The sequence below is a fragment of the Lutjanus erythropterus genome, chromosome 14, assembly GCF_056507025.1.
Source record: "Lutjanus erythropterus isolate fLutEry1 chromosome 14, fLutEry1.hap2, whole genome shotgun sequence".
Taxonomy (NCBI): domain Eukaryota; kingdom Metazoa; phylum Chordata; class Actinopteri; order Lutjaniformes; family Lutjanidae; genus Lutjanus; species Lutjanus erythropterus.
The window spans coordinates 26,847,619-26,871,623 of record NC_139330.1 but is presented as its reverse complement, the minus strand read 5'-3'; the positions used below and the strand labels follow the sequence as shown (position 1 = coordinate 26,871,623).

Here is a 24,005-nt window from a genome sequence, read left to right as displayed (position 1 = left end):
GGGCCGTTTGTTGCTGAGTATGTTTGCACATCATCATGTGAGTCGCATATCTTGACACATTGTCTTTCTGTCTTTATTTTCTTTTTTAAAAGATTTTACAGTAAAAAAATGTACTAATTTCATTTCCCCATCCCTCCCCCCAGTATATATCTCCAATACATACAGGCCAGGAGCTACGATTGAGGTCATGTCCTGTTTTTTCTGCATCTTTTTAAAAGTTTTATAATACATATACAGTTCTTAAAATTTTAAATTAAAGTAACAAATTGCTTAGTTTTATGATGTGGTGTGAACAAAAGTTGGTATGCATCACCTCACCAGCAGAACTGATAAACTCTATGTCCTCAACTTGCTACATATTATGTAATGTTTTGATAAATTTTTAATTTAAAAAGACTTTAAAACAAGATGAGACATGTTACACGCAAAATTTCCACTATTATGCCATGTGAAACTTTTACATTATGGCTTTCTGTTTGGAGTTAGAACTCTTGACAAGTATTTTAGGGCAAACCTGACAGATTCTGCAGTTCATTTGACAGTGAAAGATTTTAATGCAATAGGAAACTGAACTGAGAATTATATTTTGTTAGATTCTAGTCCAATTTTCATCTAGCCTGACATTATTTCCTAAGTGATTACTGCTACTATTGTTATATTTGTGTATATTTCTCACTTTCCCCCTGATGGCCTGAATAACTCACTAGATTCCTTGATAGTCACTAAATTTATATATCAAATATTTAGACAGTAAAAAGAGACCCATGGTTATAGGGGCAGCGGACCAAACCAATGTGAGGTATAATGAGGGGTAGCATGTTTTTCAAAACTTAAAATGTAATTAGCACAGGTGTTTTTCACAGTACTGAATCTCACTAACATTGACTAGACAGTGACAGACAAGAGGGGATATATTTTGATTTTTTAAATGAAAATTCTTACGAGGGGTGATGCAGTAATCCCTGGATATTGGAAGCTATTGTTAAACTGTTTAAGTGTCGACCATAATTTTTTGAGACTTTGTTTTTATTTTATCTCCTCTGTCTCCATGCCCTGTTTTTTTTTACTTTCTGGTAAATAACATTCAGAGGAATGCTGTGTGCGTTTTGATGGTGAATAAAATGTTTGCCCCTGTCTCTCTGTTACTTTAAATCCCCCTGCTTTCAGCCTCTCTCTGTCTGTTGGTTACATGTGGGCATGTTTGCATGACCGGAGAAATGCAAAATCTAGCCCAGACCATTACAATATGCCTCGTGTGCACAATTTACATGAAATACATATTCATTCATGACATGCGTGCACATGAAATAGCTTCTCCCTGCTTCTTCCCTTGTCTTTCTTTATGCCTTCACTGTGCTCTGTTCAGTCTTTAAAAAAAAAAAAAACATTAGTAACATTAATGCCTCTTATTTCTTACATAATTGCCTGTTTTGCCTTTTGTCTTTCTTATTTTACCCATAAATGTACTTGGATCACACCATAGTTTGTTGCTGTTCCAAGAAAGAGTACAGCAGGCGTTGATTTGAAAAAAAAGAGGTTCTACTTCATTTGTTTCAGTGAGGGAGAGCAAGCGGGAGGGAAATGTATCTTTAGCTCCCATGTTATAATTGTGGCACGCTAATGATGTAGACACATTCTCACTGTCTGTTTACAGGAAGCGCTCTTCTTTAATTTGCGACTGGCGTGAATGCCAAATGCCTATATCTAATTACTGGTGTTTGCTAAAAGATACTATTTACACACACTTTCTGCCTTGTAGAGGTCTCTTGTGTGTCGGGGTGGGGAGATTATGACAAGAAAAGTTAAATGTGTAAACGTGGTAAAGACTAGGCTTTTTTTTTTTCAGTTTTATCTGCGACATTTTTTTCTGTCCGTGTGGAGGAAGTGAAAATTAGAATAAGAGAGGTTCTTTGCCACATGTGATTTGAACATGAAGATGTTTTCATCCAGCACCTCTAAATCCAGTCCTTGTTTGAATAGTGTCAACTGAGGACTCCATTCAGGTTTATTTCTGTATGAAGCACCATAATTTGCACCATTGTCGTGTAATCATGTCCTGAAAGAAGATGCCACTTTTGTCAAATTACTGGATATCTCCTTTCGGGAAGGAATTTCTTTAGCTTTGATTTGCAAATGTAAACAAGTTGGTAACGCACTCATCATTGCAAATAAAAAGGGTAAAAAAAAAGTGGAATAATTTGTGTGCGTGTCTGTGTTGGAGGGTCTTGTGCTCTTGCCATGGGAAACTTGTCATAGTGCTGAATGGTGACAAATTTGGAATATGTCACCAGTTTGCACTCCTTATTTTGTCTGTTTTCAATCTGACTCCAAATTGCCTGGAATCAGACACACACACACACACACACACACACACACACACACACACACATACAAGCTCTCCCAGACAGAAAATGTCCTGGTTCTTAATCATGGCCAGAACAGGTTCATAGGGAATCACAGCGACTCATCACTGACGTGTCACAACGCATTACATCTGGCCGATAAAACAACCTTAAACTCTCTCTGCTCAGTCTGTCTTTCCATTTCTTTCGCCGCTGACTGTGCCTCTCTCCCTTCCTCCCTCCCTCCTCCTCCTCCCTTGAAGAGGAGCTGAGCTCAGGGCCCAGGAGGCCTCTGATCAGATAGATGTTAACTTTTCAGGGAAAACCCTGATAGCAGGCTGGAGAAATCAGACGATCAGCGGATGACAGGAGTGACCCGATGAGCTTTCCTACTGTGCAGGGGAAAAAAGCTACAATTAATGCTTTTATCAGAGTATTTATTTTTAGGATATGAAAGAGACACACTGTAGTTTGGAGGGAGAATGAGAGGAGAAGGAACGGGGGAAGGAGGGGGAGAGCAAAGAGACAGGGTATTAGCACTTTGTTCAGTGGAGAAGCATTGTTTGGCCCCTTGGCACACACAAGAAGACACACACAAATAAGCAACTCACACACACACATGCACAGAGCACCGACGTTTATTTAAGCTTTTGATAAAGAGATTAGCCCCATCATCCTACGCTCTTAAGCTAGCCGAGGGGGTCCGTGTTCAGGAAATCCTGGCTTTCCTGACACATGGGCTTATAGGGAGAACCTGGCTCAAGCAACACTTATATGATATTAATAGAATAGTCAGATGAACATGATTTTTTCTTTTTAAATGGATGGGATTTTGGTCAGATTTGTATGTTTTATTGGAGGGTTTGAAAGAGGTAAAGGGAAAAGAGGCACAGAGAACATGACAGAAAGTTAGTAAGCGGGAGAAAAAGATGGAAACAGAACAAGGAGGCGGGGTAGTGGTGCCAGCTGGGCTGTTTTTTTCTTTATTATTAGCTCTATCACAGTGGTTGGAGTCCAGCTTAAAGCTACAAACAGTGAAGTGCTAATTTTAGCCTCCAAAGAGGATAAGGATAAATAGCTTGCTGCCAGTTTGCCATATGGTCCCCTGCCGATTATATTGTGTCAGGAATATTTTCACCCCACCCCTACCCCAACGCACAGACATACACACATACAGTATACACACGCACACACACTCACATATCTGTTGTTTCAGTGTTCATGGTGCAGGAGATGGCTTTATCTCAACATGTGGATATGATTGAGAGGTTCATTTTTGAAAAATGTTATCACGTTTAAAGGGATGTATGAACTGTTGTGCACAAGGTCAGCAACAAAAGATATTTTAATATATAGACTATTTTCACCACTTTACTTTGCTGTCAAACAGCATTTTTTGATGGGAAACTGCAGTCATACAAGCCAAATACAGCTCTCTCCAAACTATCCAAACTCCATTGGTGAAATCAGTCATTTTTCTCGCAGAACATGGGAGTGGCTTGATTAAATCGATTGATTTGATTTGTTTGTTTGCTTGTGTTATTGCATGACTAAGGTTAGCTTGGCTTCACTGAAGCCACACAATAACAAACAAACTAACAGATAGAGGCAGCGGTAGCTCAGGAACTCCCCTGTTCTGCACGGTAAAATTACAGATTTTGCCTGTGGAGTTTGGGGGGGGGTTTGAAGAAAGCAATATTTGGCTTATATAACAGTGGTTTCCCATCAGAAACGGCTGTCTGATGACAAAGTAAAGCAGTCAAAATATTATAAATATAGCGTACACTTAAACTGATGTTATTTTTTTTTTTTGTGGACCTTTTTTAAGTGTCTTGAATACCGTTTGTTGCTGGCTCTGTCCATAACAGACCATCGCATTATTCCTCTCTGCTTCTGTAAACTGGGGGCCTAAGTGCTGCATACTACTTCTAGAGTAAATTAAACCAACTGTCCCTTTAAGACAAATTGTCAAACCTATGAAGGTGTTTTACTAACCCTAAAAAGTCATGGAATTTATTTTTATTTTGTACAATTAGACTCTTTGTAAATACAGAAACAGTAGTTTTCAGTCAGGATATTGTTGTGGTGATGCCGATCTTTTTTTATCCACTATAGCTTCCAGCTGCAAGGTAACACTTGGCCTCTTCTGTAATCTCCTGCAACTTGGTTTATATTCCCGTTTGTAAATGTGAGCCCTGTAGAAGAATAAAAATGAGTCTCCCTCTCTCCATCAACACACATGCATATGTTTCACATGTAAATGCAACACACACTCACACGGCCACTCTCCATTATTCTCTCACTCTCTCACTCTCTCTCCCTCAAATTGAAATAATTCAATTTATGGACACAGTTCCAGACCTCCCTGGCTAAGACCATTATGCATGGAGCCCCCCCCCCCCCCCTTCTAACAAAAGAACGGGAGAATTTACCAGCCGGCTCTCCAAACGACACCCACACAAAGCCAATTTCATGCCAGGAAAACACCAGCAGAAGCGCCGTTTTCGGTCAACACCAGCATCCCTGTGGACTTTTTTTTTTTTCTGTCACTGAATATGGGTCGATGTTACTTTAATTTTTGTTAGGGCTCATTTTATAACCTTGATATGACACGTGCAACTCCCTTTGCTCCTAACATCCTCACTTGTTATTATCAAATTAAAATGTTGCACTCATCTTGCACTCCTGCAGTGTTCCTGCAGCCTGCCTGAGCTTCAGCAAAGTCTGAGGTGAAGGAGGCATATTACAATGGATTTTAACCTATTTAATATGCAATCTATGGCTCCAACTCAATATTTGGAATATAGTGCTCGTTTTTGGATGACCAACTGTTACATTTTGCACTGGCTACTTGTTCAAAATACACCCAGTCACCTCAAATTTAGTATTTCTTTTATCTTTACACTTTACACTCATTATCACCTAAACTGAAACAGAATATTTGAACAAATCTGTGATGAAACCATACAGGTAAGCGTTGCCAATGCAAAAGCTCTGATGTTATTCACACTTTGTAGAAGTCATGTTTGAATGAGTCCTACACTCTAAGTTGATCAACTGTTTATAACTCTAAGTTTTCTGTCAGTGTTAAGCCCATTACCCTGAAAACAAAAGCCCACTGCTCTGAAAATACACATTGTGGACTTGTGGACTCCATTCATATATTGCTCAAAAAAACAGTTATAAACATCTGCTCCTACTACAAGATTATTAATGATTTATTACAACTCGTAAACAGACACTTACTCATTTGGTGAACATTCTGCATTAATTTGAACTCTAATTAACGTGAAACAGGCAAAGAATAACACAAGTTATGGACCAAAAGAGAAACTTCAAAGGAATATGTCCACTTAAAGTGTTTCTTTAATCTCTGGTGACATATCATGGTTATTTTATGATTTAGCACAGTAAATACATTACAGATTTCTCCTTTAATGTATCTCAACTGCACCAAAGCTTGACCCAAGGCTGACCCAGACCAAACATGCTGCCCCCTGAGGCTCATCACCCCCCTGGTCTTTCTGACATGGATACCCGCTATAGGGATTTTACTGAGAGATAAAGACCTCAGCTAAGAGTTTAGAGAGAGAGAGAAGAGAGGGCTAGATAACAAATACCTGTAGGTAAACACAAGAGCAGCAGGGTGGGCTGCAGGGCAGCATCAACGTTTACTTTGTGTGTTTGCAGAGCAACGCAAGGCATGCCACTTGCTGAACACACTCACAAACACACACATTTGGATGTAACCCGATCATCCCTTCTCGCTCTGAGCTACTGAGACTCAAAGAGATGAGCAGGGACCAGGGGCTGAGATTCTCACTAGTGATAACCTTTGGAGTGAAGGCCTGAGTGGCGGTGTTAAACACACACACACTGCATATGTATATGTTGTACACACCGGTTTCCATAGGCAGTCCAGGTTGTTCAACTGAGATTCTCTTCAGTGGCACAGAGGTCATACTTTTACAGGAAGTCACCCCCAGAGAGGGGTGCCTCCTTCAGGAAGTGACTCGGTGGGACTGTGTGGCGAGAGCACCGGTGTCCACGGGGGGCATATCACTCCCGTCCACATGGGCCCATGCTCCACAGGAAATAGGCCTGCTGTAAACCCACTCACTTCCTCTTCCTTTGCCCATGTCCCGAAAGCCTTATCAGGGCTGCGTATGGGCAGGCTGATAGGACTACAAATCCCCCACATCCCCACAACACCACATCCTGTGTCTATCAAGGACACACTGACAAGGAGGAGGACAAAGCAGGAGAATCTAGCTTGTGAAACAGAGGAGTTTTGGTGATATCAGACATGTGGATAGAGTCTGTCGGAGATATCCTATCATAAAAATGCCTGTTTACTCATTAAAAAACAGCTAAAACCCTAAAATGTAAATGCAACAACCAGAAGTATGTAAATAGAGTAGGTTGTTGCTCTGATAATACTTATCCTGTTTTCCTAACCACCCCTTCAGTAACCTGAGCTTGTGGGTGCAGACCATATTTCACTCCTTCATAGTCCTAAAACCTTCTGTTATTCCAAAAAAAACCCTCACTGGATGCTAATGCGCTATTATTAGCCTGTGCCACCGCAGGGTTAGCGTGCCTGTATTATCTAACTACATACTGCAGTTTGGCTGGTGCTGATAGGTTAGCATGAGTGGGAAAATCCTTGTGTATTAAAAGTGTTTATCAGAGGCTGTGTCATTCAGATAGTCTCCATGTGGAAAAATGCACACAGGCGAGAGCTGCACACGCTATAGCTCTGAAGAATAAACTGGGAAACTTTAGTTTGGTTAATGGAAGCATGCGCTCCAAACATGAAGACATGATTACAGACAGAAGAGACTGAGTGTTGGTACTGAGAGGATACATTTCCACTTAATTTTAGTTCATCAGACTGGTGGCTTTTATAGGTTGGTCGAAGTTAAACAAGGTAGGGCTGCAAGATATAATTTAGCAGAATTTAGCTCATCGGAAAAGATGAGATCATTTGAAAGGATGTGTTTGGCCAGCTAAAAAAGATACGTTGATACTGTAGCTTAGTAGAGGACTCCAAGAAGTTAAAGGAGAAATCTGTAATATATTTACTGTACTAAATCATAAAATGATCATGATATGTCACCAGAGATTAAGCAAACATGCTAAGCTGAAATATTTTTCTGACATTTCTACAGCCAGTGTGTTCTCCTTTGACTTTTTCCTTCCAGCCTGGAACTGTTTTTGTTTGCTGGTTTCACGTTTATTAGAGCTAAAAGTAATGCCAAATGTTGTCTGTTTATGAGTTGTGAGCCATCATCAGTGATCTTTAAAAAGGAGCAGATGTTTATAACAGTTAAACTGAGCAATATGTTATGGAGTCTGGCAGGCAGTAGGCAGGCAGTTACTGAACTCCAACTTCAGAGTGTGTATTTTCAGGATAATGGGCTTAACTTTACATTGACAGATAACTGACAGTTATAAACAGCTGATTAAGTCACAGTGGAGGACTCGTCTTTGCTTGTCATTGTCAAAATACAACAGTGGGCTCGTCTTGTGCTCATGTTCAGTCTCCCTGCGGTCTTCAGGCAACCTGCCAGAGCCTCGAGTTTGAAGATTTGCTTCTACAACTTGCTTCAACTATGCTGTTGATCATATATTAAACAGGCTATGGCTGCAAGTTTTATGTCGACTAAGAACTCATTTGTGAATACTATTTCTCCTTTAAGGAAGTGTGTTTACTAAGAAAAAAGATATTTTGGTGTTATTAAAGGGCTTCCATGAGTAAATGTAGTTTTCTTGTGCTGAAAATATATATTTTACTGAACGTTTCTTGGTAGAATTTGTTGTAGTTCACGACAGACTTTAAAGAATGTTCCTTTGGTTTAGCTGAAGCTTCCCTCTCTTTGTCCCGTGCCTACATTGAAGGACTTTTGAACGCCCTTCAGCACATCAGCTGACTTTTGGAAAGCACCGCCATGCAATTGTGCTGTTAAGTGCTCTTAGCTTTTGTTAAAGTCCTTGTCCTCTCTGCCATCCCCTCCCCCCTTCCCCTCATCTCCCATAGTCCATTTGACTCTCCCTCACTCCCTCTCTCTGTGCCGAGTTTGTCTGAAGCTCGGTGAGTCGAAGGTGTCAAAAGCCATCTGAGCGGCAGTGAAACAATCGAGAGAGTGAGAGTTAAGAGTGAGAAAGCAACAAAAAGAAGCACGATTTCAGGAATCTGAGTTTTGTGTGTGTGTGGATGTGTGCGTGCGTGTGTGTGTGTGTGTGTGAGGACTTCCCTTCACTGAGGCGAAGAATCTGTGGGCCCCCCTCACAAGTGCTCCCATTTGAACCGAGTCTGGCCTTCTATCTTCAGGTTAGAAAAAAAAGAAAACGGCAACACAAAGGCAAGAGGGGAAAAATCAATAGTTACACAGCAAAAGTGCTCAACATGAAAGGGTGAATTCATCGCCCTACACTTTCATTTTAGCTTGTACCGTCTGTCTCTTTCTCCCTCATTCTTTCTCTCTCGACTGATCTGGAAGTGGGAATAAAAGGCAGTCGCTGTGTGTGTGTGTGTTTCTGTGCGTGGAGGCATACTGCAGTTTAATGTCGTGTCGGTGCCCCACGCTTGAGGCAGTTTCCAGCGTGTCAGGCAGCCTGTGGTGATGACCCTTTACGGGAAAATGGCACAGAGAGAGCAGTCACATTTACACTGACATTTTTGCCATCACCTATGGCTATGTCAACAGGCCTGATCCCCCCCACCCCTCCACCCCCAACCCACTCCCTCTCTCACAACTAACAGTGGATGGGCCTCAGCCAGAACACACAGAGGCAGAGGAACACTTTCACAGAGACAATGCCCATTAACACTGGTCTGATACTCAATATTTTATCAAACGTTAATCATTTGGTCCATAAAGTGTCATAAAACTGAGAAAAAGCAGCACGTGTGAGTTGCTTAGGTGAAGTGAAGTGAATGTTGTTCATTTTTTGTAGATTGACTAATTGATTTGTCTCACTCTGCCTATCTGTACATTGCACACATGTTAAGGTGAAACACATTGAAAAGTTTGCACAAATGCCCACCGACATTCAATGTGAATACTAACCAGGGCCGCTGCTGGCCATTTGGGTGCCCTAACTGCTTTGTAGTGACCCCCCACCCCAAGTCATAAATCTGTAATAAACACTGTCTTTGGGTTCAGACGTAGTCAAATTCTGAAAATTATATATCTATTCCATATTGTATAATATTATGATGGAAGTATATCCTGACCATTCTCATGCTTAATTCTATCTCAGAAATAGTTGCAGCAGTTTTGGTGTTGATGGCATTTACTATACAAATATAGTGCAAATTCAAACCACTCAAGAATTCATCAAAATGGTCAAAACCCTTCCAAAATACCCCAAGAAGACACCAAAACCTCGCAGAACACCATAGAAAAAATGTATACTGTGATTTGGGATAAAAAATCATTTTCATTTGTGGGTTTGTTTCTGCTTTTTTCTGTTTTACACTGGAGAGTCAAGGTTTAACTGTGCAGGAGTGCAGAGAGAAATCTGTTTTTAAAAGTGTCTCCTATGTTGCTGTCTGTACTTTCAGGTATCTGCCTTATTTTACTATTTCATGTTCACTTTCAGCTGATAGGAATTGTGTTATGTTACTGCTGATGTTTTTGCTGCTTCAAAATAAAAGCTTTTAGAGAACAAACTGCATGATTTTTGCCCAAAACTGTGTGGGATCATCATAAAGTGAGCATGTCAGTAAAGGGGGGGAGGGCTTTTGGGTACACGCTGAACCTGTTTTTATTCAGATGTTTTGAGGTGAGACATCAAAGAACCCCTTTGAATATGGCCATGCAAAAGCCACATAAATCTTATAGACCCGAGGCTTTGACAAATGCTCTTAATTAGCTCCTTAATGCGATAACTTGCTTGTGTGCTTTTATTCTCACTTTTGTTGTTAGTTAAACACACTCTCTGTCTCTGGCTTCCTGATCTCCTCCTCATCAGATCACCACAAATGAAATAATTACTCCAAACTTTGCTCGGATTCTCACAACAAGCCGTCTCTAGTGTGCTTTAATTACAAATAACCCTTGTAAATGACTCACCAGTTACTATCATTATTGAGTCTGTCAGCGCCGATCCACAAAACTGTCATCATTCAAAGTAAGCGGCTTTGTTATTGCAAAGCACTCGTTATTTACTGTAATTACTTCAATGGAATTGTCTGTGATTACAGGAAGCAATTACTTAGCTCTCCCCTGATTGTTTTACCTGAAAGGCCTTATTTTTTTCTCCTTTTGTAATAATGACAACTTTCTCTGTACCTAATCTGTTTGTTCATTACATTGTATCCAGCATCTGTTCTACAAAGATTAATGTTCAGAGAGATATGATCCAAAAGCGTTGGCTGAAGTTTTGAACAAAGATCTGAAAATAGTGGAGTGTCTCTCTGGCAAAGGCAGGAAGGGAAGTCTAGACTAGCCATATTGTTTTGTCGACAGCGCATGTCATTATCTGCAGAATAGTCGAGGGGATTTCTCTCTGTCTCTCCTCCTACTCGGGAATAAAAGGGAGGCGAAACAGCATTGGTCACAGAGAGTGGTTTGTATTGAAGTAAGTGTGTGTGTGTTGGTTTAGAATACATATTGGAAAGTTGCCTCGTAGTGGATCCTAAGAAATGAGTGCATGTGTGTGTGTGTGTTTAAGTGATTTTGAAGGAGAGACGCTTTTGAAAATGTGCCCCTAGTTGGGAATTGTGTTGCAAGGAATTCCTGCATGTTCAGAATATTTGCAGGTGGGAGGGGCCTCCAGGGCCATGCAAAGGGAACCCCCCACTGCCTGCAAACCCCCCTGTACTCCCCCTCCTCAAGTCTAGAGCTTATGAATGGCCTGAATACAATAAACGCCACTTTTTTCTCCTCTCCCTCCCTCTTGCGAGCCCTCTTTACCTCTCTGAGGATTTCTGGGAATGCGATGTATGTGTGTGTGTGTATTTGTGTGTGAGTGTCAGAGAGGAAAATCCTGAGACGGAGAGCATTTTAGCGAATGTATATCAGCATGTGTGTGCCCTTTATGTATCATGTTTTGGGTGTGTGTGTATGGATTTCTCGCCTGCCAATATGAGATGTGTATATCCCATGTGGAACAGGATAGCGGGTCCCTGAGGCCTGGGCCTTGCCTGGGCAGCCAACCCAGGGTCATGTGAGCTTTTCTGGGGTGTGAAACTCTAGGAGTGGCCCATGAGAGATCAGCTCCAGGTCACTCGCACCCACAGTGAAAGACACACTCTCTTTTCTCTCTTGCAAAAAAAAAAATCCCATAGAATAAATGCACTGTCATAAACTCAAAAGTCTCCATTCCTTCTCTCTCTCAGTCCATCCACGGCCTATAAAACCCTGCAAAAACATCTCCTCCAAAAACGTTTAGCCATCTGTGAATGATTCCTGCCACAGGATCCCCACTCGTGACATCTGGCACAAAGCTAATATTCATAACCCTTATTCCTCAACTTGGCGGTGCTTCTAAGAAGAAATTATTAGAAAGCTAAATGTCATTATTCTCTCGTGTTGCGCTAGAAGCGACGTGTCTGACAAGATCGCCATTCGCAGATGACTGACTGGTGAATCCGCGGCTGTTAATTTGCCAGGCAGCAGAAAAATGGCTGACACCTCAGAATGGCACGTGTGCCCGCGTGGAGGGGGCAGGTAGTACCAATCTCTGTCTTACGCTGAGAGATGGTTCATAATCAGATCATAACAGATTAGCCTAGATACTGCTTGATAATGTCAGGGTACGCCTTGAGACAGGGAGATGGAGAGGAGTGATAAAGACACAGGAGAGAGGAAACGAAGAGACAGAGGAGAGGAGGCATCATTAGTGCTCACTAGTTGAAGAGGTAACATCAAGACTGTGGATGTCCAACAATGTTAACTCAATTTTTAACCATATCTAAAGGAGACACCTGTAATATATTTACTGTAATAAATGACAATGATCAGAAATTAAAGAAACATGCTAGGTTGAAATACTTCCTTCTCTGACACAATTATTGTGTTAATTTCACCTGTTTAACATTAATTACAGTTCAAATCAATGCCCAGTGTTTGGCAAATGAAGCAAGTGTCTGTTTATGAGTTGCAAGAAATAATCAATAATCTTTAAGAAAGAGTAAATGATTATAACAGTTCACTTGAGCAATATGTTAATGGAGTCTGGCAGGAAGTAATGCAGGAAGTCACTGAACTCCAACTCTAGAGTGTATACTTTACTTCAACTGTATATTAACTAGAATGTCAACCTTTTTAATATACAGACTATGACTCCAGCTTGTTGTCCGGACGTGCAATTGTTACATATTGCTGCTTTAATTAAGAAATATCATCTACTGCCATCTGTTTGACTTAAACTGAAAGAAAATTTCAAACCTACATCGAAGAAAGATAACAATGCCTCATCTTACACCCCCAGCACTGTGCAAATACCCTCCATTCCAACCACACACTCCAGCAGACAGACAGAGAGAAAGAGGAGAGAGGAAAGTAATGAAGTAGGAAGGAGGGGAAGGCAGGAATGAAACATGAAGTGGCGGAAAGGCTTAAATAAAAGCCATCGAAGCTGAATGAGCATAGAAGTAACTGTCTGTTTAGCTAATGCTAACGAAGCTAGTGAAAATGCATGAAGAAAGCTAACCTAGTTTTTACGTCATTATCTGTTTGCCCACAGTGTGTGTGTGTGTGTGTTTGTGTGCAAGTGTGTATTTGTGTATACAGCGTGTGAGGGGACTGATAAAATATTCCTTCCCTTGGTTGGCCCCGGGGCATTTCAACTGCCCCTGGCTCCTTCCAGTCACTGGCCTGCTCCCTAATTGCCACACACACTTGCACACACACACACACACACACACACACACACACACACACACACACACACACACACACACACACACACACAGCTTCTGTGGCTGGAAACACACATGCATAAAGAAAGACGGAGATAGACACACACACGTACAGACGAATGCACATCCATGCATGCATGCATTCTTCACACACGAACATGCACCCCCTCCATCCTGCATTGATTCACCCCCCCTCCCTCCTCCTCCCTCCCCCTCCTCTAACTAGTTGCAAAGATGTTGTCATGGCCGATCAGTGGGCCAGGCCCAGAGTTGTGCCTGTGGCTTCTCCTCGTGGGGAGACTGGAGCTTGCTAGCCTAGCTGCCCCACGCTGTATGTATGCAGCCCAGGGTTACAGCCTGCTGATGCTCTTAATGAGCCTGGCAGCCTGTGTATGGGGAGTGACTGACTGCTTCATTGGCTGACTGGCTTACTGGCTGCCTGGCTAGCTTTCTGACTGACTGAGTCAATGGCTGATTGACTGACTGGCTAACCAGCTGATTGACAAGGCTGCTTTATGACTGGCTGACTTAGTGGCTTGATAGACTGCCTAGCTTGCTTGCTGACTAGATAGTTTACTGGTTGACTGAGTGGACAGCTGCCTGACTGACTGACTAAAGGGCTTATTGGTTGAATGACGAACTGAATATGACATCACTAAGGCCTTGTTTTGCTTATGCAGATACATTTGAAATCGCTGGTTACATTTTTTACACAGGCATAGCGATGCACACTGGTCTGGTTGAGTATGCCCAAAACGATTGAGCCATCAGGTTTAAAGGGATAGTTCGTATTATTTGAAGTTGAGTTGTAGGTACTTATTGATAGTCTTTGTATTAGCTGCAGTAGATGGTGGCTGACAGGCCCCCAGTTTGAAGAAGTGACTTGCAGTTTTATAATATTTACAGCCCAAAATGTTACATCTCAGCTAACAGGATTCAATTGACTGGTGTAAAATGGTCATAAGAAGAGCATAACAATTCCACACATACTAGCAAGCAGATTTATCCATTTTGGAAGACCTTCAGTAAGTCAGCTTCAGAATAGAGGAATTATCTGTGGACATACCCTGACTGACTGTCCTGTGTCATTTTTTTTCAGCTGATTAACTCCATCTCCTCCCTCTCCTATCCATTATACTCTCCCCCTTCAATGCCCTCTTCAGTGGCTCGAGTTTTTTCCGCTCTCAATGAATATTCCACATCCGTTCCTCCTCTCTTCTTACCCTCCTTCACCAACTCTCGTCTGCCTTCTTCCCGTTTTACCCTACTTTCCTTTCAGTCTGAGGTAACACCACTGACATTTCCCCAACATGGCTGCCAGACACAGCTTCGACACCTTTCCTGCTTCACCCTTCCTCACTCCCATGGTGTCTCTCTTTTCTCTCCTCCTGCCTCGCGCTCTTCCCTCTCTTGCTGGGGCTAAAGCAAAGCAGAAATTATCCCCAGACCTTGCAGAGGTGATTGGTATCAAATTGCAGTGAAAATGGAAATGCCAATAAAATTGACGGCCTTTCTCCTGCTCTCCTCCTTCCTTTTCCCCCTCTAGGTAAAGTAAGTGTCTATAGGTCAGACTTACTTAGAAGTATTGTGAAGGGAAAGGAAAGAAAGGGATATTGGGATGGGATTAATGTTTCTCTTTCTGGTTTAGGGATTGAGTTATGGGTGACAAAAATGATCAAACTTAGCCTGAAATTTGAAAAGCAGAGGTCAGTTCAGTTTTGTTAATTTTGTGTAAATGCTTTGATGAGATCTTTTGTATGTTAGACATGAACACAAGTTTCTGTGTTCTTGATCATGGTTCAGGGAGATGAAATGGGTTTGATATGGATGGAGAGTACTTCTCCCACATTATGCATCATTTTGGTTTATGATTAATTATTGATTAGCATGAGGTCTTTGGGGCTATTTTATATTCTGTACGGTCACGATTAATAGTCTTAGTTGCTGCTTGCATATCATTATTTTCCTCATATATCAATAAAAATCATGTAGTACAATAAAATATAGCTGATAAAGTGCAGAATGATATTATACTACACGGGACAGTGGCAGCATAAAGGTTAGAGTGCATGCTCGACTACCGCACTGGAAAGAGCACCTGAAAAAGAGAGAGCTGCACTCAGTGATCCCTGTTCAATAAAGGTTTAAGATAAAACATATATAGTAGTACCCCGGTGAAAAATAAATATGTTGAGTGTATTAAATTTTAGCATACATGAGTGTACTTACAGTCACACTTTGTGTGTGTTAATGAATAGTTAACTCAAAGTTTGCTATTTTGGAACAACAAACTTTGCATTAAGGACATTTTTTGTTGTAATTGTAGAAAAGCACAATTTTAAATGTATTTAGTGTACTTCAAAGTGCTACTGTGGAGCAACTTCAAGTATACTTGAGGTTTATCGCTCTATTTGTACTAATATACATGCTTGATTCGTGAAATTTACGTTTGCATTTTTTTAGCTACTTTTTCAAACTACAATGAAGTACAGCTTACAATAAATGTATATCCAATACATTTCCAATGAAGTGAAATTATAGTACACTTTAATAAAGCATACTTCAACCATATATGGCATATTAAATAGGGATTAAACCTATTTAATATACCGTCTATGGGTCCAACTAGATACTTGGACTGTAGTGCCCATTTTTGGATAAGAAACTGTTGAATATTGCTCCTTTAAATTTTATGTACTGCTTTTTAACCTGGGATAATAAAGTACTACATAATACAATATTAGTAGAAGACTTCTAATCAAACCCAGGATCATACAGTTTCTCGTGACAGTTTTCCTCACTTTCATTACTCATTCTGTGCCTTCTGTGTCCCCTCTCTGTTTTCTCGCTCCCTCGTCTCCCCCTCTCTCTCTCTCTCTCCCTCTCTCCCCATGCCTCTCACGATTTCTCACCTCTTCCTGAGCGTGCCTGCTCGCCCACTCTCTCCCACTTGCATGCACACTCACTCACTCCTTCACTCACTTTACTCACTCATGATGTGAGCTGGTACTCCAGCCGTTTGCTTCTGTTTTCCCAACTCACATGGGACAAGCCCCTAGGTTTGTTATTGTAGGCTTTGCTGAACATGAGCCGGTCTTTACAACGGATTGAAAGCATTTGCTTCCAATGAAAATCTGGTCTTAGATTACAGGGCCTCGGCTCTGCTCAGCCCGTCTTTTCCAGCATGCAGGCGGAGAGACGAAGAGAGGAGAAGAGAAAGAGAGACAGGGAGGTGGGTGTATTTTAGCCCTGAAACAGTAGGCAGAAAAAACTCACTTGTTAAGCTCAGGCTTCATTTGTTCCGGGCTAATGATGTAACTGAAGCCTGCAACATGAGTGTGTTTTTAGACAGAGAGAGGTCTAGAAACTGGGTGGAAGGGGTACATTGTGTGTTGAGTGTGTATGAGGGCTAGTATGCGTGTCATGCTGAAACGATCAATTAGTCAATCAATGAATTAGCAAGTCAACAACAATAATTAGGTAATTGTTACTCAAGAAAAAGTACCAAAAATTCACTAGTTCACTCTTTCAGATTTAAGGATTGGCTGTTTTTCTCTGTTTTACATCCATATCTTTGGATTCTGTGGGGAAAAAAGGAATTTGGCAAAGTCATCTAAAGCTCTGGATAATTTTGATGTGCATTTTTTCCCCCCAAAAAAGTTGCTTTTCCACAGCATAAACTTTCTCAAGAGATAAGGAACCTTGAGAGGAACTAAATGCATTTCCACTGCAGGGACCAGGGTATAAATCAAGTTCCAGGGATGTTTTACACCCCCAGAGGTCTGTGCTCTGAGGATAGTACTTTCCAAAAAAACTGGATCTTTGAGGGCAGGGCTTACAGTGCTGAACAGTTCTGATTGGTTGAGTACTTGCAGATTTCACTTATTTCATCCACTATTTTTGAAAATATGCACATCAAATTATTTTGTGTTAGTTACAGAAAAAACATATGACAGAATGGCCACCACCTTACAAAAAATGGTGCTTGCTCACTTTATATGGAGTCATTGCTGTATAGTCACACACAAAAATGATGCGTGAAAACTGTTGTTGCCTTTTGATATGTCAGTGGACTAATTTGCCTAATCATCGTGGGTCTTTAGACCGCGGTGGAAACACAACAACAGGCGGAAGGAGCATTTTAGTGCCTTGAAAAGTAGTTTCTGGGTCTAAAAGTTTGTGGTACTTTGGGTAAAACACAGCTAATAGTCTTGCATTTTAAACAGCTGAACAATGAATTAATCCCTCAGAAAACTAATCAACAGATAATGAAAATAATCCTTGATTGCAGGACTATATGAGAGCATGGTTAAATGTAGAAGATTGAAAGTGTGTGCGTGTACTGTATATACATTTACTTACTGTAAACAGAGGTTGCAGACTTGCTCAAAGGCACTTCAGCCTGCCACATCGCCCGAATCCAGTTTTGACCTTTTTGGCAGAGTTACAGTAGCCCAGCCCCTCCACCAGCTTTACATGCATATGTGCATTATTAATGTGCAGTGGGTGGCGTTTGCATCCGTATCTATGAAAAGCAAGCTCGTGTTTTATCCCTCCCCCACCCTCCAACAGCGTCACCTCCACTTCCACACGAGGTTCATTAGAAAGCCTTCAATATGTGTGCATATGTATCTCCTTCTGCCAGAACAGTCGCAGAGAGAGGCAGTGAGAGCTAGCCAAGAGTGTTGTTTCGTATGGATCATTGAGAGCCTCTCTCTCCTAATGGTGTATATAATTCAGGTGCCCTCCAGGCATGCTTTCAGGAATTCTTTTGCCTGAGGTAATGGGGAGCAAAGGCCTGGGTTTTAGGCCCTTGATTATTCCATTGATGTGGCAGGCTGGAAAAAAGTCATCTCCAACCGGATTAGCGCCAACATCCCCATTAATTATCGATGAATCGGGGGCTTAGGGTTTAGCTAGGTGCTGGGTGTCGCCCTCTGCAAGTTAGCGGAGTGCGGGCCCGCTTGAATGCAGTTATCTACTCCCGCCACAGAATAGACCTAGAAGCTTTAGAAGTGCTTTGTGTGTAATCAATAAATAACTGGATCCAATTCTGTGCACTGCTTTAGCTTCTTTTTCTTTTCTTTTTTTCCTTCTTTCCTTCCCCTCACTTCCAGTCGACAGAGACGGCACGGGACAAAAGTCACTTATCAGCTGCTAAAATTTCAAGCGGTGAGGGTGTCACTTGTTTACCTCGCCTCATGTTTCTTTTATGATTGTCGTCTTCATTGAGGGTGGCTTGCATTTTTGAATAATGATAATAACAATTAGGCTTTTCACAGCCACAGATGGGAAGAGCCTCTTTCTCTCCACTGAAGCTGGAGCTGTATAGAATGCGTACAGTAATTGGGTAGTTGTGAATATGCTCCCTGTGTGTGTGAGTGTGTGCGCGCGTGTGTGAGGGTTCATGTTGTTGAGCCTGAATGCATAGAAAAGGCCCATGGAGCATCTTCCTTTCACTTTTCCTCTCAGTGCTCAAACACTCTAAGCTGTCTCAGTGTTCCCCTTAGGTGAGGTTAACTGGCCTTAATAGAGCCTTATCGAAGCCCTACAGGTTGCTGTAAGCAGCCATGACGCCATTGTTATGAAAAGCAGCTAGCTTTGTTAGCGCTGTTTGTGCCTCTGACTTCCTTTTTTCCACCTATTTTCCTTTTATTTTCCACCACCCCCCCCTCCTCGCAACCTCCCCTTTTGTAGTGCTGTGTTACTCTTTCCACCTCAGGTAAAATGGCAGAATGCGCCGGGGCGACGCTTCAATAACTATTTTCCCCTCAGGATAATAAAGACTAAATCTCTCTGTCATTTTCAATTCTGCGCAAGCTTGGATGGGAGAGTGGGGAAATGCGACCTTACAAGTCCTTTGTGCTCCTGTTCCCCCTCTCTCTTTCTCGCGGAAAGATGCGAGCGCTCGCTGTGTTTTCAAGTGACGGGGGGAGAAAAATGAAAGGCAGGGTTATTTATAAATGTATTAAAAATGAATGCATTTATGAGGTGCTGTTTTCCAGCCATTCTCTGCTTGCCATTGTTGTGTCTCTATACCCCTCCGTCTGTGCATACAAAGCCCTCCAGAATTCCTTCGAAATCGTATTTATTCCCTTTGAACGCAGAGGCGCAGCGAATGCAGGAAGTAAACAAACTGTGCGTCTGATCTCCGCTGTCTCTTCCTGTTTCTTGTCATGTGACAGGTGATGGCCTGGACAACAGCGTGGCTTCGCCGAGCACAGGGGACGACGATGACCCGGATAAAGAAAAGAAACGCAACAAGAAGAGAGGGATCTTCCCTAAGGTGGCCACCAACATCATGAGAGCGTGGCTCTTCCAGCACCTAACAGTGAGTTGAATGAAACAGCATTTGTTCTCAGTTTCACATCACGTGTGCGTGCTGAACTTCACTTTAGGCTTTCTTACTCTCTCTCTCTCTCACACACACACAGATACACACATATTCTAGCTTTCCAGCTCTGCCCCTGCCTCATTTGACACAAATACACTTACACACAAAAGAACGCACACTCTCAGGCACTGACACACTCATTGACAAACACGCATGCACGCGCAGAGCCCTCCTCTCCTCCACAATGTATCCCAGTTCATATGGTGAGCACTTCAAAGACACGGGCCTGTGTAATCTGCCGGCGATCTCAGCAGCCTGCGCTCTCGCTCCTCATCTGCTGAAACTGAATAAGGTTGAAGCCAAGGAGAGCCGCCCCTGGCCACAACTGCAGATACATAGATGAACCTTATTAAGAACAAATCTGTCATTATTTAACAGATGCCTGGGATGCTGCAAAGGCCTGTGGTTTGGCTTTATTTTTACTCAATTATAGCAGGGAATACCAGTGCTGTTAGCACCAGCTGACAGTGTCACAAAATGTTTGGAGGAAATAGTGTGGGAAAAATGTATTTTGACAGTCAAAGATACAAACGTGCCATGAGGAAATTGAGTCCTGTCTTGTTTAACACCAGTTTCTATCATTTCAGACGCCATCAGTTCACTAGCCACAGTCAGCATTGCCAGCATGTCTTAATACTTGCCAAAGGAAAGAGGGAAGAGAAAACTTGTTCCCATGTTTAGCTAAATAACAAGGATACTGTAATTTATAGGGCCTCTTGTAATTATTGAGTGCAGAATTTGCAGCAGTGGCTCCACTAAGGAGTCATGTGTGCCCTGTTTCAACTTAATGTTGGTAAAGCTTACTGACTATATATTCTCCTCTGTTCAGCACTGAAAAAATAATCAAAGAAAATAACACTGAAAAAGTTGTAGCATGTTCTGTGCTAACACGTATATAGCATGTAACAATAATTTAAAATGTATTGATCCCTTTGAGGATTTTAGGATGATAAGAACATCATTCAACATAAAGCTTAAAGGACCAGTTTGTAGGATTTGGTGGCATCCAGCGGTGAGCTTGCAGATTGCAAACACCTTGTCTGCATTCCAAGCATGTAGGAGAACCACAAAAGTGCAAAAAGTCTGTATACAGAGCTACTGTGAAAACATGGTAGTGCAACATGGCGGCCTCATGAGTAAGGACCCACAATCTCTCTAGATATAAACGGCTCATTCTAAGGTAAAACAATTTAACTTTCATGTGATCATATACCAGTGAAACGTACTTATGAATGTTATACTCCATTTCTGCCATATTCTGCCAATAAATCCCCTTAAATCTTACACACCGGAACATTAAACATTTAAATGTTAGATATAATTGAGAAAGTAACTGAAAACTTTTGCTGTAGTTAATGAAATGGCTTTGATAAAAAAAAAATATATCCTAGAGACTGCCTGACACGTTATCTGACATGTTTCAGCAAGTTTAAGATCTGAGTCACAGCTAACAACTGATGTTTTCACTGATTCGAGAGGAAATTCAAGCTGAATATCAGGCTGGTTTGATGTCAGAAAGTTGACATTTTAAAGATTATGAAAAAATAAATCTAAAAAAAGTACACAAGGTATGCATTGCTTGAATTTACAAAAAAGACACATTGACAGGATTTAAACTTACAGATGTTCATGTGTAAAGCTTTTTTTTTTTTTAACAAAGCTTGTAATAGTGTTTTTACTGAGTCGAATTCCTAATTACATTTCGAATCTGTTGAGGAAATATGTTTCAAAACCATCTTCAGCCAGCCTTGCGTCACACACATTCTGCCTATGTCAGGAGTTTGTGGAGAACATGATATAGTTTGGCTGAGTGGGTGTTGGTTTGAATTGCACAAGCCAACAGGGAGGATGCTGGGGAAAGTAATTTAGTTGTTGGATTATGGATATTGCATCGGCTCCACTTTTTGTTTATGTATTTGTAGCCTGTCGTTGATGTTGGTGGTATGCATTGTGCATTGTCTGTCCCAGCTGTTTTAATGGTAACTCAGAGGAACATCTTTCATAGTGCGGAATGTGGGCAGAGATTTATAGTGTATTTCTGTACACACACATCTCACAGGGCGTCTTATACTTTTTGTTTCTCTTCGTGCTCTCTCCCGTTCCATCTGACCCTCACCACCTCCTTCACAAACCACCAGCTCTCCATCACCCTGCACACACATTCACACACACATCATCACACATGCACACTAACCTCTCCCCCAACTCTCTGACCTCAACCCATACACAACCTGAAACCTTCGGGGCTGCAGAGGAAAGGTGTTTGAAACATACACACATCCTGTCTGTGGAAATGCAGCTCAGCGCACACTCACATAGTGATACACACACACACATGGCAACACACCTACTGTGTCATATTACACCATGAGTTGGGCTTATGGGAAGCTTCTGCTCTGTTAGATCTCAAACAGTGGGAAGGATATAAGTGAGTGTCAAGGGAGCGAGGGAGAAGAGAAGAAGAAGAGGAGGAGAAGGCGAGGAGGTGAAGAGGGGGATAAGGAGGATCCATCAGCTTTTCCTTCTCCCAGGCAAAAGAGGAAGAGGAGCTAACACATGCACGCATACAGGGCACACAATGGCACATATATAATATATGGGCACAAAACAGAAAGAAGCTGCTGTTCTGAGAGTACGAGCAGAGCTAACGCTTTCAGAAATGTGAAGTAAACCAAAAGGTTGATGGGAAAAATCACTTCCAATATGTTTACCCTCTTCAGCAAGGCCAAACAGAAATGAAACCCAGGCGGCGAGGAGCAGCATCTCCTTTGTTTATGGGAAATGTGGTCTTAATTTTGAGAAAGACTGGCATTGACAATACCACTGGTGTCAGATAAATGCTTGCAGTGGTCTCATTTGTTTACACTAATCATTCTTCAGTGTCACCATTAATTTAATCAGCATATGTCTGTGTTTATAAATGCTACACATAGCACCTCTAATGGAAAAACATTTACAGTATCTCTTACACTGGCAGTATGTCTCCCATAAGCGCAGACAGCTGATCCAGGCTGGTCCGCAGCATCATCAGCTGGCCCACCTTTGTTTCTCAGAGGGGCGGAGGATGTGAGTCTGGCCTCTTAGAGATAGACACAATGCCAATTAGGCACACGCAGCAGGCATGCTACACATGTATACACTCACTTTCATGGCAGGGTGATGTGGCCCTATACAGACCTGAATGAAGGAGTCAGGATCTGTCATTTCTCAGTGATGATAAATATGCAGTTTGAGACAATGGGACATAACAGAGCAGAATGCAGTGGAGCTGAAGTTTGGATACCCACCTTGGTGTATTTTCTGTTATTCGCCCTCACACTTGGACCCTCAGGGGAGCTCCCATTGTACCGGAGCGGAAGGGGAAGGTGGGTGGCAAACTGAGGCTGCGAGTGCACCAGCAGGGTAGTTGGTAGGTGGCATTCACATTCATGGCTGTTTTTTTTAAGGGCTGTTTTGAAGACATTTTTGCCTCTCTGCTCATGTATCTATCAAGGATGCTAATTTCCCATCTTTTTCCAGCTGGAAAAGGGAAAGATTTCAAAATCAGAGAGCGTCATGTTTTGTTATTACCATGGACACCATCAGTTGTAACTCAGAATGATCCATTGTAACTTTTGGCAAACCATATCATTTTATCGCTAAATTGTCCCCACAATGGATCATTTCCTGAGTAGTTCCAAAGCGTGCAAGACAAGCTTTCAGGCAAGTTGTGGTAACATCTTGCTTTTGAAGCTTCTAACTGAATCTCTGCGGTTTGAAGTTTAGTTTGTCTCCTGCATCGTTATTTGTACTTTATTTTACTGTTTCATGTTCGCTTTCAGCTGGGATTAGCATAAAGTGGACATATCTGTAAAAGGGTGACTCTTGGGTACAGATAAATGACAGGGTATCAGGAGCCTTTTATTGTGAAGAATTTATCGGAAGTCAAGCGTTTATTTGCCACTGGACTCGAGCTTAGCTTGTCTTCAGTTAAAGACATCTTCAAGTGGGCGGCACTGTTTGGAGATGCAAATCCAACACATGTGTATGGAAAAAGGGGGTCTAGATCGCCAGTATCATCAGTGCCAGGATTAAAGCTCTTGTGTGATGGCCAGAGCGACTGATAGAGCAGTGGTGCTGGATTTGTGACGATGACGACAGTCGCAGCTCGCTGAGTTCTCTCCAACACGCCCAATGAGCTCATATGTTGTCTGCAGCGCTTGTGGGACAAGTTCATCATAAGAATTTGGCTGGCCTGACTTGGAGCGACTACAAAACATTCGCATTTACCGCCTGTCACCAATGGCTGAACCATGCAGCTCGCTGCCAGCTTGACATGCAGCTGTAAACTTGATGGGGAACCAAAATAAAGGAGGGGGTGAGGGCTTTTCCACTTGTGTCCTCATCTCATTTTGAT

At 41.9% G+C, this 24,005-nt stretch overlaps 1 protein-coding gene across 1 annotated transcript in view; it reads left to right on the top strand.

Moving 5' to 3' along the window:
- The window catches only part of meis1b (Meis homeobox 1 b), a 110,401-nt gene that overhangs the window by 29,955 nt on the left and 56,441 nt on the right, over positions 1 to 24,005 (top strand). Inside the window, exon 8 of the mRNA XM_084736010.1 lies at positions 19,401 to 19,546. Within this exon, the coding sequence (XP_084592136.1) occupies positions 19,401 to 19,546 (146 nt within the window). The remainder of the gene's footprint in view (positions 1 to 19,400; positions 19,547 to 24,005) is intronic.